Source organism: Cucurbita moschata, unplaced genomic scaffold (genome assembly GCF_002738365.1).
Source record: "Cucurbita moschata cultivar Rifu unplaced genomic scaffold, Cmos_1.0 Cmo_Scf00020, whole genome shotgun sequence".
Classification (NCBI taxonomy): domain Eukaryota; kingdom Viridiplantae; phylum Streptophyta; class Magnoliopsida; order Cucurbitales; family Cucurbitaceae; genus Cucurbita; species Cucurbita moschata.
In genome coordinates, this window is record NW_019268536.1 from 1,307,831 (window position 1) to 1,324,210 (window position 16,380).

General features: G+C 37.1%; 3 protein-coding genes across 4 annotated transcripts in view; 2 read left to right on the plus strand and 1 right to left on the minus strand.

The window, feature by feature from the left end:
- The window catches only part of LOC111458069 (protein transport protein SEC23-like), an 11,048-nt gene extending 5,968 nt beyond the window's left edge, over nt 1-5,080 (minus strand). Inside the window, exons 1-4 of the mRNA XM_023100572.1 lie at nt 4,039-5,080; nt 3,762-3,935; nt 2,367-2,528; nt 786-928 (exon numbers count right to left, since the gene is read on the minus strand). Coding sequence (XP_022956340.1) covers nt 786-928; nt 2,367-2,528; nt 3,762-3,935; nt 4,039-4,800 — 1,241 coding nt within the window. The 5' untranslated portion in view covers nt 4,801-5,080. The remainder of the gene's footprint in view (nt 1-785; nt 929-2,366; nt 2,529-3,761; nt 3,936-4,038) is intronic.
- Nucleotides 5,081-7,625: 2,545 nt separating this feature from the next.
- LOC111458070 (peptidyl-prolyl cis-trans isomerase FKBP62-like) lies at nt 7,626-11,003 on the plus strand. Its single transcript, XM_023100573.1, has 12 exons — nt 7,626-8,038; nt 8,141-8,227; nt 8,452-8,712; nt 8,794-8,868; nt 8,952-9,032; nt 9,119-9,313; nt 9,412-9,498; nt 9,580-9,755; nt 9,843-10,115; nt 10,200-10,327; nt 10,432-10,552; nt 10,649-11,003. The coding sequence occupies exons 1-12, from the start codon at nt 7,849-7,851 to the stop codon at nt 10,700-10,702; spliced, it is 1,728 nt and encodes a 575-aa protein (XP_022956341.1). The 5' UTR covers nt 7,626-7,848; the 3' UTR covers nt 10,703-11,003.
- A 917-nt stretch (nt 11,004-11,920) lies between these two features.
- LOC111458068 (kinesin-like protein KIN-12B) overlaps nt 11,921-16,380 on the plus strand; it is a 9,062-nt gene continuing 4,602 nt past the window's right edge. For both annotated transcript variants that reach the window (XM_023100570.1, XM_023100571.1), the window contains exons 1-11: nt 11,921-12,344; nt 12,820-12,957; nt 13,050-13,133; nt 13,225-13,350; nt 13,435-13,494; nt 13,580-13,633; nt 13,762-13,854; nt 14,947-15,042; nt 15,237-15,382; nt 15,988-16,137; nt 16,223-16,352. In XM_023100570.1, the coding sequence (XP_022956338.1) occupies nt 12,039-12,344; nt 12,820-12,957; nt 13,050-13,133; nt 13,225-13,350; nt 13,435-13,494; nt 13,580-13,633; nt 13,762-13,854; nt 14,947-15,042; nt 15,237-15,382; nt 15,988-16,137; nt 16,223-16,352 (1,383 nt within the window). In that variant the 5' untranslated portion in view covers nt 11,921-12,038. The remainder of the gene's footprint in view (nt 12,345-12,819; nt 12,958-13,049; nt 13,134-13,224; nt 13,351-13,434; nt 13,495-13,579; nt 13,634-13,761; nt 13,855-14,946; nt 15,043-15,236; nt 15,383-15,987; nt 16,138-16,222; nt 16,353-16,380) is intronic.

The window sequence follows — 16,380 nt, forward strand, 5'->3', positions numbered from 1 at the left end:
TTTTTTTTTTTTTTTTTTTTTTTTTTTTTTTTTTTTTTTTTTTTTTTTTTTTTTGAGACCTAGCAAATAATTACAAAAGCCCTGGGAACCAAGACCAAAAGAAACACAGAGAATCTAACAAAGGAACCAAACATCGCACAAAGAACGCTCTCTCGCTTTGAACCAAGACCAAAAGGCTTCTCCATGAGAACGCTGTTGCCAATCCTTGCAGGCATTCACAAGAAAAATCCATGCAAACTCAAGAAATCGTGGACTTCATACACTTTCCTACTAGGTTACTGTTAACTTATTGTCCCTTTTTCCTTCGCCCATCCATACTTTTCAGAAGATTAAAAAATTATATCCAAAGATCCAACTTACAGTCAAAGAAAGCAAGAGCTAGGTACGAAAGGTAGATTAATTGAAAACAAACATGATGATTGTAAAGCTTCATCCAATGTTAGAATAAAACAAGTACAATGACACATTATGAATGTTGAAATATGAAATTTAAATACAACACACAAATTTTTTTACTAAACCCATGCAACGACTGCATGCCCTACAACATATGGCATCAAAAGTCAAAATGGAACTCGCCTTTTTTTAATACTTCTCTTTTGGCTCGATGAAAAATATTAAGACTAATGGCTTGCCTCTTCTAGCTTTTACCAACAAGTCAAGCCAAGGTAGTTGGCAATAACACAAAGACTAGTATTTATAACTTAAGATAACATGCAAAAACTAAAACATGGGCTAAATGAAATAGAAGAAAACCCACAATATATTTATAATAATGCACTCACTTAAAGCAAAGACCAAGAGAGTGCTCCCCTTCCTCAAACACCCGCTTGAAAGAGTCCTTAAATACAGAATGTCCAAAACTTTCAGCTAGAACAACAAGACCACCAGTTTTTTCTACTGCAACTTTCATTTCCGCAACACCAACCTATATGTTTAAAAATTCCAATGCATGAAGCATGATTATTGACAGCTACAAAAAAAATGCATATAAATGTAACGTTATTACAACAAAGTAATTGCATTGCCATTATTATATAAACCTAGCCAAGAATAATAGAATCTTGATGTTCAAATCGAAGTCAGTTCAAATCAAATAATTGTTATGTTATACCAGTTTTATTTCATATCGTTAAGAAGTAGTTGAATCCTGATGTTCAAACCTAATATGGATTGATTCTATTTAGCTTCAATTAATTTCCACCTTATGGAACAGTAGGCACAAATACTTCGTAAGATAAACTTGCGCAAACAAAATAAGATCATAAAAAATTACCTCATCAACAATCAAGTATGTCAGATTTTAACATTAGAAAGTCCATACATCAGGATATCCTTATGTTGGAAGTATTTAGCAAATAAACAGTATATCAAAATTCCTTCTGGAGCTTAGAGGTCAAGAATACTTTTGATGAGGTGCTATATGCATAAAGATCTTTTAAGAAAATATATCCAAGTTCTTGATCCATTAAATCCAAAATAACATCAAAGTCAATAAATTATAATCTACATTTCAAATTTTTTCTACAGTATACCATGCAGAAAGAAAGATGTCAAAAATTATATATCTATAAAAGGTTCGCTAAAAAATATAACCTAAGTTTAAATAACAATTCTCACAAATGTAGAACATTAACTGAATAACAATAAATAAACATATCATCATGCAGTGAGATAGAGGAGAAGAGGACTAATTTTTGGGTCATTTGTCACCGAAATCCAAAGTCCCATATCTACAAAACTTGCCCCCCCAACCGCCCAAATAACCACTTAGCCTCCTTGCATGGATCAATGTAATTTAAATATGCTAATTTAGCATGAAAATCATGACTAATATGAAAATTTATTAGCTGTAACACCACCTATACAATTCAAGAGATGATCTTCAACATTTAAAGCTAGTATGATTTCTTATTGCTGCATCTCATTTCTCTTGATATACTTTATGCTTTTTATACAATTTCTTTCTTCAGGGGAAGGAACATTCAACATTATTATTTGGACTTCATGATGAATAGGAAAACTTGCTCACAACAAATTCAGCCAGTGCATCTGCAGAATGCAGAAATGCTCAAGATTTACACCCTAAAAAGCAAGAAAAAAATACAAACCAAAACAAAAACAAGCATCAAATTCAACATAAGAGAACCCAAAAGAGGATATAAAATTACCAGAATCAATTCAATCTAAGTTTACAGCTCCAGGTAAGAAACAAGTTAGGAGTCTAATTCCCATGTTGTTTTATACTAAGATTTCTTTTATAGAATATGAGCGACCAACCTAATGTTACTTCGTGTTGCAAATTGCTAACTTATATTTTTAAAAGGAGATAGATCCCATTTGAGGCAGGTAAATTATATAGCAACCTGATCAAGTGCTGATGCAAAAAGATCCAAGACATGGCCTTGGCCAACCAGCTGTTTTGCAAGACTTTCATAGAATTTGACTGCTTTTTTAAAATAAGGTGCTGCATCCTTATCAAGGTCCTTATGTGAACGCACTGGATCCGATAAATCTTTTGACACAATCTGTAAATGTTCAATCCAATCAGTATATGAAGCCAAACATCAGCAATTATAAGTATGAAAGGAATGAGAACAAGGTTGATCATATTTCAATTTTCAGTTCTAACAATTCAATTGTGCCAGTGAAAGTTGCATCTAGAACAAAGTCCACGCAAAAGATAGTAGTTCCCTTCATAACTTACAAAATAACATGCAATCATATCTTTCATTACTTGGGTTGCATGTACAGCAGAATTGATTATGGAAACAATCATATTAAAGTAATATAATAAAGTATTACAATGCAAGTAATTACATGTGCTACTGCAACATATATCAAATAATTGTTTCAAAATTAAAAACCCCAATACTGCAGTTCTCTAAGTATATGATAAAGTCCTAGTGAAAGTAACCAAGTATTTTCCAACATCAAAAAAATTACTGTATCAAAGTCAAATTAGCTGATGCTATGCCTTAATAATAAGTGTGAATAAATCTAAAAAGAGGAAATAAAATAAAAGATAAAATAGCCAAAATGATAATATCTGCCACTTCTTGATGCAGATTCTATAAGCTCTTATACCTAAATCCACACCTTTTGTAAGCCATCTTAGTTGAGTTAAAGCAAAAGAAGCTTCTAATTGCATTGTTGGAATCAATGAGCATGAAAGTTTGAAGTAAAGTATGCAACATATGGATCCAACTACCAACTTCCTTGAAATAATTTTGTCACAAGCAATATGAAGCAAGAGAAAATAACCACTAACTATCTCATGGACTTGGATAAATTATCAAGCAAGTAGTTTGCATGAACATTCGTCACACATGATGCTAGACATCAGTGAGAGAAAAAGGTGGCAAATAAGGATCCTGGATAATTTGCCCATAAAAAAAATTGGCCAAAAAGGCCCATATTTTTCTGTAGTAATAAATTAATTTGAACCAATGCAGGATGAAGACACAAGTTAACGGCATACGATGACCAAAATGATGCCGGGAATGTCTGCTACCAAAATAAAAGGCTAGTTCAAAATCAAGTACAATAAAACGTTAGCAACAATGCAAAACAAATAACCAAAATGTAATTCCAAACCTCTGGCGTAGCTTCTAACAACCAAAAATCAAGTAACTTACAAAAATTATGCTTAGTATAGGGCAGGATGTGGCTCAAATCATAATATATAATTCAGGACAACAAAATCGAGGAACAAAATTCTCTTCTTTTTTTTCTCTCTTTTTTTTTTTTTCCATAGTTACCGTGCCAGGTCCTTCTGTGCATGGTCCACCAACCAAAGCAATAATGCGAGCACCGGTTCCAGGCAAACAAGCTCCAAGCAAACTTGCTGCAACGCTTAACGCAACTCCGGTGCACCGAGATACCCGATTACCAGGAGACACAGGCCATTGATCCGTTTGAAGTTCATCCAACAACTAGAATTCGCAACAAATATAACCGAGTTCAAGAATTTCCCAACTCCATGAGGGATTTGACCAGAAAAAAATGAACAGAAACAGAGAACCAAATGAGACCTACCGAATTGAGGGTATATTCGCATTCAGAAGCAGGCAACAAAAAACGTGCAACACCCGAATTAGGGAATCCACTTTGGACCCCCTTTTGATACGCTCCAGCGACTCTCCGCACTCCAACCCCAAGACCCAATTGCTCCAAAACCTGATCCTTAGAAACCTCCTTCGTACCCCGAAACACATACACCTTAGACATATCAGAGAATCCCAATTCATGAACCTGAACCTGAGTCCCAAACGAAACAAATCCAACAAGCGCATTATCAGGCAACAACCCGATCGCCCTTTTGAGCGCGGATTTCACAAAATCCAATTCCTCCTCGATCATACAGGTATCGAGCAAAAAAAGGAAAACCGGGGAGGGATTCGCCTGCTGAGCCGAATCTAGCGCAGGATTGGGGTGAGTGGGTTGAGGAAGAGCATATTGAACAGTGGTATACTGAGGATAAAGCTCGCCAGGAAGATGGGTCTCAGAGATCATGGCATAATGAGGAGGAAAATGGCATCGCTGAAAGCAAAAAGGGCAGATCCAAATCTTAGCGGTGAAGTCGACACGGGAAAACGGATTGAGAACGGCAGAACAAGACTTGCAACGAAGCGGCGCATAAGGAAGAGTTGGGATCTCAGGGTGAGGACGGATCGGAGCGATCGAAGCAGCGAGTGGCACAACACACTTGCTGGCCTCAACCTTGGTGCGCGGCCAAACGTTCCAAGACATACGAACTCCATCAATTCCTTCGGGATCGGCGTTCGCCATTTCTGACATTGTGACGAGAGAATTGAATCGGGAATTTTTTCGTTTTCGGAATGGGGATTGGATTTTCCCGCGATTAGAGAAATTGGGTGTTGGAAAATGGGATTGGAAAGAGGGAAAAGAGAAGAGAAAACGAGAGAAACAAGCGAATTGAGGCGACCCCCTGAGAAATTGCAGAGAAGGGGTCACCGCAGGAAGAAGAAAGAATTGGAATTGGGAAGAGGGGTTGAGGTTGAGACAGATTTGGTGGGAATGTCGAGCTTTCCTTCCCTCACCCTTCGCTCTTTTAATTACGTTAATACGCAAACCATTTATTACAAACTTTCTTTTACTTCTTTTTGCATTTCAATTTCCTATAACAAATACTATAACATATTAATCGGTGCGTTTTAAAGGTCAATCGATCCATCGTTCATGTTATATTTTGTTATCTTAAACGAACATATTTGTGTACCAATCGGTTGTATTCTCAATCGTGGATTGGATCGAGTTGACACATTTTTTTACACTCATCAAATTGTTCGGGTTGTTAGTATACTTGTGTACCTTGTCTATCTGAGTAATTGTATTCTAAATTGTGGGTTGGGTTAGATTGAGACATGTTTTTAGACCGGCCCAATTGTTTAGGTTGTTAACATATTTGTCTACCTACCGTGTTTGAGCCGGTTGTATTCTCAATCGTGGGTTGAGTCAAGTTGAGACACTTTTTTAGACTGATCAAATTGTTCCCGTTGTTAGCATATTTGTGTACCTCCTCTGTCTGAGTCGATTGTATTATAAATTGTGGGTTGGGTCAGATTGAGACATGTTTTTAGACCGACCCAATTGTTTAAGTTGTTGACATATTTGTCTACCTACCGTGTTTGGGCCGGTTGTATTCTCAATTGTGGGTTGGATCGGATTAAGACATTTTTTTAGACAGACCCAATTTTTTGGATTGTAAATTTTTCAACTCAAATAACATTTAATAAATAATGAACCCAACCCAATTCACCGATCATAATTTTTTTTTTTTTATGGTTTGATTGGATCAGGTTGTTCAGATTATTTATTCAAAAAAAATTTAATAAGAATAAAATGTTAGCTTGTTTTCAAATATTTAATTAAAATTTGTAATCCAATTTTTTTTTTTTTTTCGTATTTAAACATATAATTATGTCTCAATTTTAAATTATTGTTGCAAAATTATATGTTTAATAGGTAATAAATAATCTATTCAATAAAAAAAATATATATTATTTTATGTATTAGTAGTATATTTTTAAATTATGTGTCAATTTCAACTTTGTTCCTAATGTTTTGGCTTGTTACGTATCAGTTTCAGCCTTGCAGTTTTAAAATATATCTACTAGAGAGAGGTTTCCACATCCTTATTAGGAATAATCTATTCTCCTTTCCAATCAACGCAGGATCTCACAATCCATCCTTATTCGGGGCCATTTGTTCTTCTCTCCAACCGATATAGGATTTTACCGTTCATTCCCTTCGAGGCCCAACGTCTTTGTTGACACACCGCTCGGTGCTTGTTCCCCTCTTCAACCGATGTGGGATCTCACAATCTACCCCCTTCTAGTTAAGCGTCTTCACTGGCATACCACTCGGTGCCTAGCTTTGATACCAACTTTAACACCCCAAACCCACCGCTAACAGATATTGTATGCTTTGGTCTGTTATGGGTCGTCGTCAGCCTCACGATTTCAAAGCACATCTATTAGAAAAAAGTTTTCATACTTTTATAAAAAATGTTTGGTTCTTCTTTCGAAATGAAGTGAGATCTCACCATTATAATATATTAAATATAAAAATTTTAAAAAATATAAGGTACTAATCTATTAGATATAAAATTTAAAATTTAGAGACATATTAAACACAAAACACTTAAAAAAAATAAAACCATATTTCAAACCCGAGTACAGTGTTAAGAATGAGAAATAAAATTGGGATCGAAGGTGCTATAAACATAGGTGGAATCGAAAGTCCAAGTGAGATCTAAAGTCCCACCTATGTTTATAGCATCTTCGATCCCAATTCTATTTCTCGTCAGAGCACCTATATTGGTATTCTTAAATATCAAAATTTCCTCTTGAGTTACGGTTTGGTATCAGAGCCAAAGCCAAACCCTAACTCAATTAGTAAAGCCTTTACAGCCGCCGATCATCCATCGTGATAAGTCCAATCGAGTGATATGAATCCAACAACTGATCACTTGCATGTACCCGAACGAGCAATTACAAGAATCAATACAAAGAAGATTCAAGTATCAAATCAAGAAAATAATGAAGTGACTGACATTGGAAAGTGATTAGAAGATTTGTCTTTGGTGGTTGAACTAACAATTAAGACAATTAAGACGGTGGAATACAAAAACCTTTGTTAAAACTCTTTGGGTGGTATGTTTCTTCCAAACCTTATTTTAGGTTTGATGTTAAAAAATCGATTCATTGGATTAGTCATCATCAGGCTAATTTTGAAGTGAGTCGTCTTGATATCTAAGAATGACTATCATAGATTATAAGTTCGATCTCAGAGTCATTCATCTTCTAACCAGCTGTTGGTTGAAATCAATATGTTAAGTTAGCTTTCTCTGTAAACGTTTGCAAGAATTATAGAAGGATCTTTAGCTTTGCAAAATCTAACATTGTTGGTGCTTATGATCGAGTATCATAACAACCACAACAACCACAACTTCCTACTTTCAACGGCTTCGGAAACTGGATCATTCTTAACCTATGGTTTAAAGGAAAGGATGCATTGGAAAGCTAGGGTGCTGCGGTCATGCTTATAGTTCCTTCTGCGTTGTGACACGTAGCATTATTGAAGTCCGTCTCAAGGAAACAGAAACAACGAGAAATTTTTGGTTCTGGAACCATCGTGAACTCGCCAGATCGTAGAACTCTCTAGATTCTCATCGCTATCCCCCACTATAAAATTCAGTGCCTAGTAGTGCTAACTCACGAATCGATCGCTATTGACATTGCTCATTGGTAGTTTTCCTGCTCGAATCGCATACCCTTTTCGTCTATATCTCACCCTCGTTGATTTCTACTCATTTTTCCCGCCATGGAGGACGATTTTGAGTTTCCATCTGCAAGCAATGTGGACGAGGAAATGGACATGCCTGAGGATGAAGCGGAGAGCCCGGTTCTGAAGGTTGGCGAGGAGAAGGAGATTGGGAAGAACGGGCTGAAGAAGAAACTTGTTAAAGAAGGTGAAGGATGGGAAACTCCCGACACTGGTGATGAAGTCGAAGGTAAACTACGATTGGTCTATCTATCTGTGGCTGATGCTTGAATTTATGTGAATTTTCGCGTTGAATGTTGTCAATTCGGGGTTTGTGTTTGTTGTTATGCAGTGCATTATACCGGAACCCTTCTTGATGGGACTAAATTCGATTCCAGCCGTGACCGAGGAACGCCTTTCAAATTCAAGCTCGGGGAAGGTAATTTCTAATTTAGGTTTACGGATTGTACTTTGAAGTTTGCCGATAATTGTGAATGCACGAAATTTTACGTTACAATTCCTGATTAGATAGTCCGAAGATCGATCCCTATTTATTGGAATTTTGTTGCGCTCTTTCAATCCATGGTTGGTTGTAGCTGTTCTTCCGTTTTGATTCTGATACAGTGGTCGTTTATCTTATATCACGTTGGCTGTTTCCATCAGGGCAAGTGATTAAAGGATGGGATGAAGGTATCAGAACTATGAGGAAGGGTGAAAATGCAGTATTCACGATACCCCCTGGATTGGCTTATGGAGAGTCCGGTTCTCCTCCAACTATTCCGCCGAATGCTACTCTTCAATTTGATGTTGAGCTGCTTTCATGGCACAGCGTCAAAGATATCTGTCAAGATGGAGGAATCCTCAAAAAGATCCTCGTCAAAGGAGATGGGTGGGATAAACCGAAGGATCTAGACGAAGTCCTGGGTGTGTTATCCATTTCGGTCCACTTTTTTTCTTTTTTCTGAACTTTGAAGTATTGTTGAACTAATCCTGTGATCTTTCCAGTTCATTACGAGGCTCGTCGTGAAGATGGTACGCTAATCTCGAGGTCTGATGGGGTTGAATTCATCGTTGAAAATGGTGGGTATTATTCATTGCCCTAAAATCCTGTTGTCCTGAATTTGAAAGGTATCTGAATTTGTTTGCTCTGCTTGTTCTTGCAGGCCACTTCTGCCCTGCTTTGGCAACAACTGTGAAAACGATGAAGAAGGGAGAGAAAGCGTTGTTAACTGTGAGGCCTCAATGTGAGTAAATTTACACATGGAATTCTTTCTGGGTCTTGTTCCTTGGGGCTGTGCTGATTCTTGCCTACTCTTTCATCGTTGAACAGATGGGTTTGGGGAGTCCGGTAGGCCTGCGGTGGGAGAAGAAGGTGTTGTGCCTCCTAATGCCACGCTTCTGATAACCCTTGAATTGGTTTCTTGGAAAACTGTTATAGACATTACTAAAGATAAGAAAGTCCTGAAGAAGACTTTGAAGGAGGGAGAAGGATATGAACAACCAAATGATGGAGCAGAGGTTCAAGGTGATATTATTTTACTGATGCCTCAGTTGTTTGTCAAATGGAAATGATATCAATTGTAGTCTAAGTAGCTAACTATATTGAGCTTCTGTTCTTGGCAGTGAAACTCGTCGGTAAACTAGCTGATGGGACGATCTTTGCTAAGAAGGGCGATGACGAGAAGCCTTTTGAGTTCAAAACTGATGAAGGTATTTGATCTTGGTAGGAACATGGGACGAATTGGATCATTATTGTTCTACTAACTAAGCTGTAACCTGGAATATGAACAGAACAAGTCATTGAAGGACTCGATTTGGCTGTGAAAAAAATGAAGAAGGGAGAAATTGCCATGGTGACTATCCATCCACAATATGCTTTTGGGTCTTCCGATTCATCTCAAGATCTTGCTGTGGTTCCTGCAAACTCAACTGTTCATTACGAAGTTGAGCTTGTCTCATTTGTCAAAGTATGTCTAGAAGATCCATTTGTAGCCAAGTTTCTCACGGGAAAATGCCCCATTAATCAATCTTATACTAACTTTTTGTTGTTCTAGGAAAAAGAATCTTGGGATCTGAAAACAGCGGAAGAGAAAATAGAAGCAGCAGGGAGAAAGAAGGAAGAAGGAAACGTATTGTTCAAAGCTGGTAAATATGCCAGAGCATCAAGCAGATATGAAAAGGCTGTGCGTTACATTGAATATGATACCTCCTTCAACGATGAGGAGAAGCAACAGTGCAAGGCACTAAAGATTTTGTGCAATCTAAACAATGCTGCTTGCAAATTGAAAGTCAAGGACTACAGGCAAGCGGAGAAGCTCTGTTCAAAGGTGTGCATAGTGACAGTTATATCTTAAAGATTTGACATGATAATAGGATCTATTGGTTTAATACCTTAATTTCTCGATCTACAGGTGTTGGAACTTGACAGTAGAAATGTGAAAGCTCTGTATAGAAGGGCTCAAGCATATATTCAACTCGTTGATCTTGATCTTGCTGAGCAGGATCTCAAGAAAGCCCTTGAGATTGACCCTGAAAACAGGTAGCTCATCCATGATGATATTGCTGTTTATAAGTAGCTTTTATACAATGAAAGTGAAGATCGATGCAAGCGCTCATGTGGGTGTCATTATAATGTTTATACAGACAAGTGAAGATCGAACTTCGACAGCTGAAAGAGAAAGTAAGGGAATACAACAAGAGAGACGCACAATTTTATGGCAACATCTTTGCAAAAATGAGCAAGTTGGAGTCGGGGAAGGCTGCCGTAAGTAGACTAAACAGCTCATGTCTCTGTTCCTCTCCTGCTTTGTGATGAATTCTTTTGGTTTTCTGACGAAGGGTGTTGTGCATGGCTTTGCAGAGTTCAGCAGTGAAGCAGGAGGCAGTGCCAATGACCATTGATAGCAAAGCTTAGTGGCCATGGTTGATACTCAGCCCTACTCAAACTTCATATCACTATGCATGATGAATGCTGCGTCGTCTATGGAGAATACAGCGTTGTAGTAGTTGTGTTGTTTACACTTTTGGTGTGTAGTATGTTAGTGTGTTGAAGGATGTTTGTTCATTCTCCTCTGAGACAAGGGGAGCTAATAAATAATCCTTTCATGATCCGTATACTTTAGTCTGCTTGCTTTTGACCATGATTCCGAGTCTCAGAGGATTTGATGTCCCACTTGTTGCAACTTTTGAAGTAAATGAGTTTCTAGTTCAGGCACAAAAACGTTTGATTGAGTGGAAGAATGGACAAGGGTTTGAAAGTCATCAAATCTAGGCATACATGTACCAAGAACATTCTTCTCAACTATGAATTAAAAGGTCTGCAATCAATATAATCGGTTCGAATATGAATTCTAGTTGATTTAAAAAAATTGAAACCCTTTGAAACCCTTATTTGGAGGATCCTGATAGAATTTCTGGATAAGTGGAGGAACAATATCATCATTTTTGTTCAATAAGATGCCAAATTTAATTATGTTAGCGTTTCTTAGAATAAAGTATATTATAGAGCTGTTTTTGAGGTTCCTATTTTTTGGAATTTTTGAATTAGTCCTGATTTTTTTTTTTAATAGCTTTTAAACAAGATATGTGCGTTTTTTTTTTTTTTGAAGCTCTCGAAGAATCTCCATACAACCTCTTCAATCGAGACTTGATATCTTTTGTAGAGTTTTTTTGTTCGACATTTAAGGACCCCATACAACCTCTTTAATTGAGGTTTGATATCTTTTCTAGAGTCTTTTTGTTCGATATTTAAGGACCCTATAGATATAGCGGTATGTTGTAATTATATGATATTGTCTATTTTGAGCATAATCTCGGGTGATTTTATTTTTAGTTTATTCCAAAGGTTTCCTATTTATTATTAGCTTATAAATTCATGATTTTTGGCGGATAATGGAATAATTAGCCAAAAAAACCCAAATAAATCATAAAAACCTAAATCGAGAAAATAAGGTAGTTGAAACTCCGATGTGTCGGGTCGACCCGGATCCACGAAAAGCTCCAGATCCAAATCCGCAAAATTCCAAAAGGGTTTCGTCTCTCTCTCTCTCTCTCACTATAGTTATGATATATGTTCTTTGTCATTTCAAATTTCTTCCCTCTCTCTTTCTCTCTCTATTCTTTAACGGCTAATTCTCTCTCTTCTTCCTTCTCTCCCGCTCTCTTGTCTTCGTCTTCCTCCAAATCTTCACTCTTCTTTCTTTCTCTCTGTGAAATCCGTTTTTCCTCTTCCATTTTCCCGTTTCTTTCCAATGAAGCACTTTATGCAGCCAAGAAACGCTATCTTGCGAGATACCCATGCCGTCGACCCGCCTTCTTCTTCCCCAAGCCCTAGCGGTGGAATCAAGGGTAGACCCCCTCGGAAGCCCAAATCCTCTAAGGAGAATGCTCCGCCTTCAGATCCTAACTCCATGGTTCTGGATCCCAAACCCTCGCCGGCCAAGTTGAAGAGCCCGCTCCCACCCAGACCTCCGTCTTCCAACCCACTCAAGCGGAAGCTCAGCATGGAGACCGTCCCCGAGAATTCAATCCCCGGATTGTCTGATTCTGGTGTGAAGGTACACAACGTGTTGCAATTCTGTGTGTTTTGGTTTCATTTTTGTCCAAATTTGGGTGGAGAAGTGACAGTTTAAGTTTCAGATGCGGTAAAGTTATGTTAGTAGATGGACTACTGCATTTCTGCTAAATTTAGTTAAGTAGATATGCTGCTGTTCTTTGCAGCTTTAGTAAGCTATTAGAAGGGAACGGCTCCGTTTCTTGTTCAGTTCGCTCATCTTTTGGATGTCAGACATGCGTTGTGTTACTTCAAACCTGAATGTTGAACTGTGGTTCTTAGTGCTATGGTTTATTAGTGGTTTGTCTTGAGAAAAGATTCTACATTATGTTTGTTCAGATGAGGGGGTGTGAGTGCCTGTATAAGGAGAGAGAGTGTACTCTGAATGTAGGAGGATTTGTTGCTCTAGCTCCCAAGCTCAACTTTGAGATTGGCATTGGAACTTTCTTCCAAGCATAAGTTATGTCTGCGATTTTCAGGTGGTAGTGCGCATGAGGCCGCCGTGCAAGGACAGAGATGAAGGGGATAATGTAGTACAGAAAGCTTCTGAGGATTCTTTGTCAATTAATGGACAAACGTTTACTTTTGATGCTGTTGCCGACACAGAGGCAACACAGGCATGATCTATTGTGAACTCTTGCTTGCAGCTCGTTTGATGACATTAGACAATATGGGGTGAAAGATTAACTTTTGTTTATTCTGTTTGCAGCTTGATATCTTTCAACTTGTTGGAGAGCCTCTTGTTGAAAATTGCATGGCAGGTTTCAATAGTTCTGTATTTGCGTATGGACAAGTATGTCTGCATCTCTTCGTCCACCTTTCTGTTTCCTGCAGTTTATGATGTTTATTTTACATCCTAAATGCCTATGTACTAATTGAACCAGACGGGAAGTGGAAAGACATATACCATGTGGGGTCCAGCCAATGCTTTATCAGATGACAATTTATTAACCGAACAAAAAGGCTTAACTCCCCGTGTTTTTGAACGACTCTTTGCTCGTATAAACGAGGTGGGTTTAAAATTTTTAGTTCTTAGACTCTTGAAGGTAATTGTGCAGAACCTCACATTATTTAGTCTTTGGTGGAAATTGTAGGAACAAGTGAAGCATGCTGACAAGTTACTCAAGTATCAGTGCTACTGTTCTTTTCTCGAGGTTGGACAACAATTGTCTTCTACAGTATGATCTACATGTTTTATGTACGAATTCATTTCAATTCACTGGAAAAGCTTTGTTGCAGATTTACAATGAGCAAATCACTGATCTATTGGATCCAAATCAGAGAAACCTCCAGGTTATTCATAATGCCTAATGCCTCTCTCTCTCTCTAAGTAATAAATAAAACAATGAAAAAACAAAATGTTATTCTATTTCCTGTATTATGAGAAACTTATTCGGTCTTCTGTTGAATTCATCTCACAGATTAGAGAAGATGTAAAATCTGGTGTTTATGTGGAAAATCTAACAGAGGAGTGTGTATCTACAATGGCTGACGTTATTCGGATATTAATGAAGGTTTTTACTTCCTTTTCCTGCTAATATGTGCACCTATGTAATGTGTGTGTGTGTCTGGGATAGTTGAAATAGAAATGTTAAGGATATTATTATATTATTTTTTGTCATGGCTAAAGATAACCTTTTCTGTATTGTTTTAATTAAACTATTGTTATTAGAATTGTTCCATCCATGAGCTCTTTACGTGACTGTATTTATAGGCTTTACACAACCTGTATTAGCAATTATTCAGATGAATTGCTAATTATTCTTGTTGTTGTGGATCATTATAACTTGGCCTCCTGTACCTTGGATTTGGAATTGGTTTGATTTTTTCCTCTTTCTACGTGACATCCACATGGTAACTAATATTGGATGTATATTAACAGCTTAAGTAGAGAGAGCATGTTAAAGAGATTACTAAATGCAGAGATCTACCGTACAAGAACTGTATTTCACTTTTTAAGTATTAGGAGTCAGGTAGTTGTAATTGTCCAAGATATCCGGATATAATTTGTATTCTACCCTTCGTATTTTGAATACCGTAATTTTCAAGGTTGGTGGGATTTGATTCAATATGCAGTAGGAATCATAAATTCAGAATTAATCATCAGGTTTTGGACCTTTTTAATTGACATTAGTTCCTATTACTTACTTAAGCATGAAAAATGGAAACCTTAATAAAGGTAAAAAAGTTTGACTTTGCGTTCTTGATTTTGGAGAGAGATAAAACTAACCTTTGGAGTGTACAATACAATAACTGGCATTTCATTTTTTGGTTTAATTCTTTGGTGAATTTTTGCATTCTTGATTTTGGAGAGAGAGAAAACTAACCTTTGGAGTGTCATACAATCCAATAAATGGCATTTCAGTTTTTGGTTTAATTCTTTGGTGAATTGTTGTGGAGATCTTGTGACCTATACTTTTAGAAACCGTCATCTACTTCATATAGCATGAAGACGTAACTTTAAAAGAGACTTGTTATCATGATATTGTAAAAAAATTTCCCTAGAACATGGTCACCACTGTTCTTCCTTTTCATGGTCAACCTTTTTAGAATGACTTGGATACAGTTTTAAACATCATCTCTATAATATCAGAATAATTATGCAGGGTTTATCAAACAGGAGGACTGGTGCAACAAGTGTTAATTCTGAGAGTTCGCGGTCACATACTGTTTTTACGTGTGTTGTTGAATCCCGATCCAAGGTAATACTAAAAGAAGTTGCTCGTATCCTTTAATATGGTATCATCGGATTTCAATAAAAAAATTTAGGCATTTAATTTATAGACTGGATAATTGGTAGTCCAGTTTGTGCAGGATGGAAATGTGTGTGTCATGTTTTCTACATTCATGGACTGGTACTTGTAAAATTTAGGCTCACAATTATTTTCTGGGGCAGAGGATGGCAGATGGTTTAAGCAGCTTTAAAACAAGTCGAATAAATCTTGTTGATTTAGCTGGTTCTGAGAGGCAGAAGCTAACAGGTGCAGCGGGGGAACGCCTGAAGGAAGCAGGAAATATCAACAGATCACTCTCACAGCTCGGGTAACTAATGAATTCTAGTGGGACATATTTCAGATCTCTTTTAAGCAGTATCTTTTGAAGGATGTTCTTTTTCATTTATTTTCTAATGTTAATTAATTGTCTAATTATTCATCAGAATGCTCGTTGATACAGCCGCTTTTTATTGTTTTCATCTTCAGTGAGCTTACAGATCTGAAAATATTTTAGTTTCATGAGAATGGGGAATCCCCTGCCTCCCTGATGGTTTGCTGAGTGATGACGTAATCCTGGATGTAGTGTGCATTCTTTAAAGGGGAGACAATTTGTTCAGTGAATAATTGAATTCAAACTTCACTATCTTTAAATTTTCCGAAATAGTTTTTCTCATCATATTGGAGTTCTAAACTTATATGATATGGATATGACTGTTACTTGTAATCGCTGCATGCAAAAAATTTAGATGCAATGTTAAAGATGTTTAAAAATTAACATTTAAAATAGATGTGCCATAGCTTTTTTTTGGGTGGGGGCAGTGCATTCTAGTTTTAGCCAGATGAAGGGAAGTATTTTTGCATACAAGTTTCCTCTACATGTCACTAAGGACGGTTTTCTCTACCTATCTTGTTGAGAAAGTGATTGTGGTACAGGAATCTTATTAATATTCTTGCCGAGATTTCTCAAACTGGAAAACAAAGGCACATCCCGTATAGAGACTCCAGGCTCACTTTTTTATTGCAAGAATCTCTCGGGGGAAATGCAAAATTAGCGATGGTTTGTGCCATTTCTCCATCACAGAGGTTAGTATAATATTTCAGGTCTCCTCTTACATTGAAGGTGCTTTTTTCTTCTTGAAATAACAAATTTACGTGGGCTGTTTTGCAGCTGCAAGAGTGAAAGTCTTAGCACCTTGAGGTTTGCCCAGCGTGCCAAAGCTATAAAAAACAAAGCAATTGTTAATGAAGTTATGCAAGATGATGTGAATCACTTGCGTGAAGTGATACGGCAGCTCAGAGTCAGTTTTTTTTTTTTTTTTTTTTTTT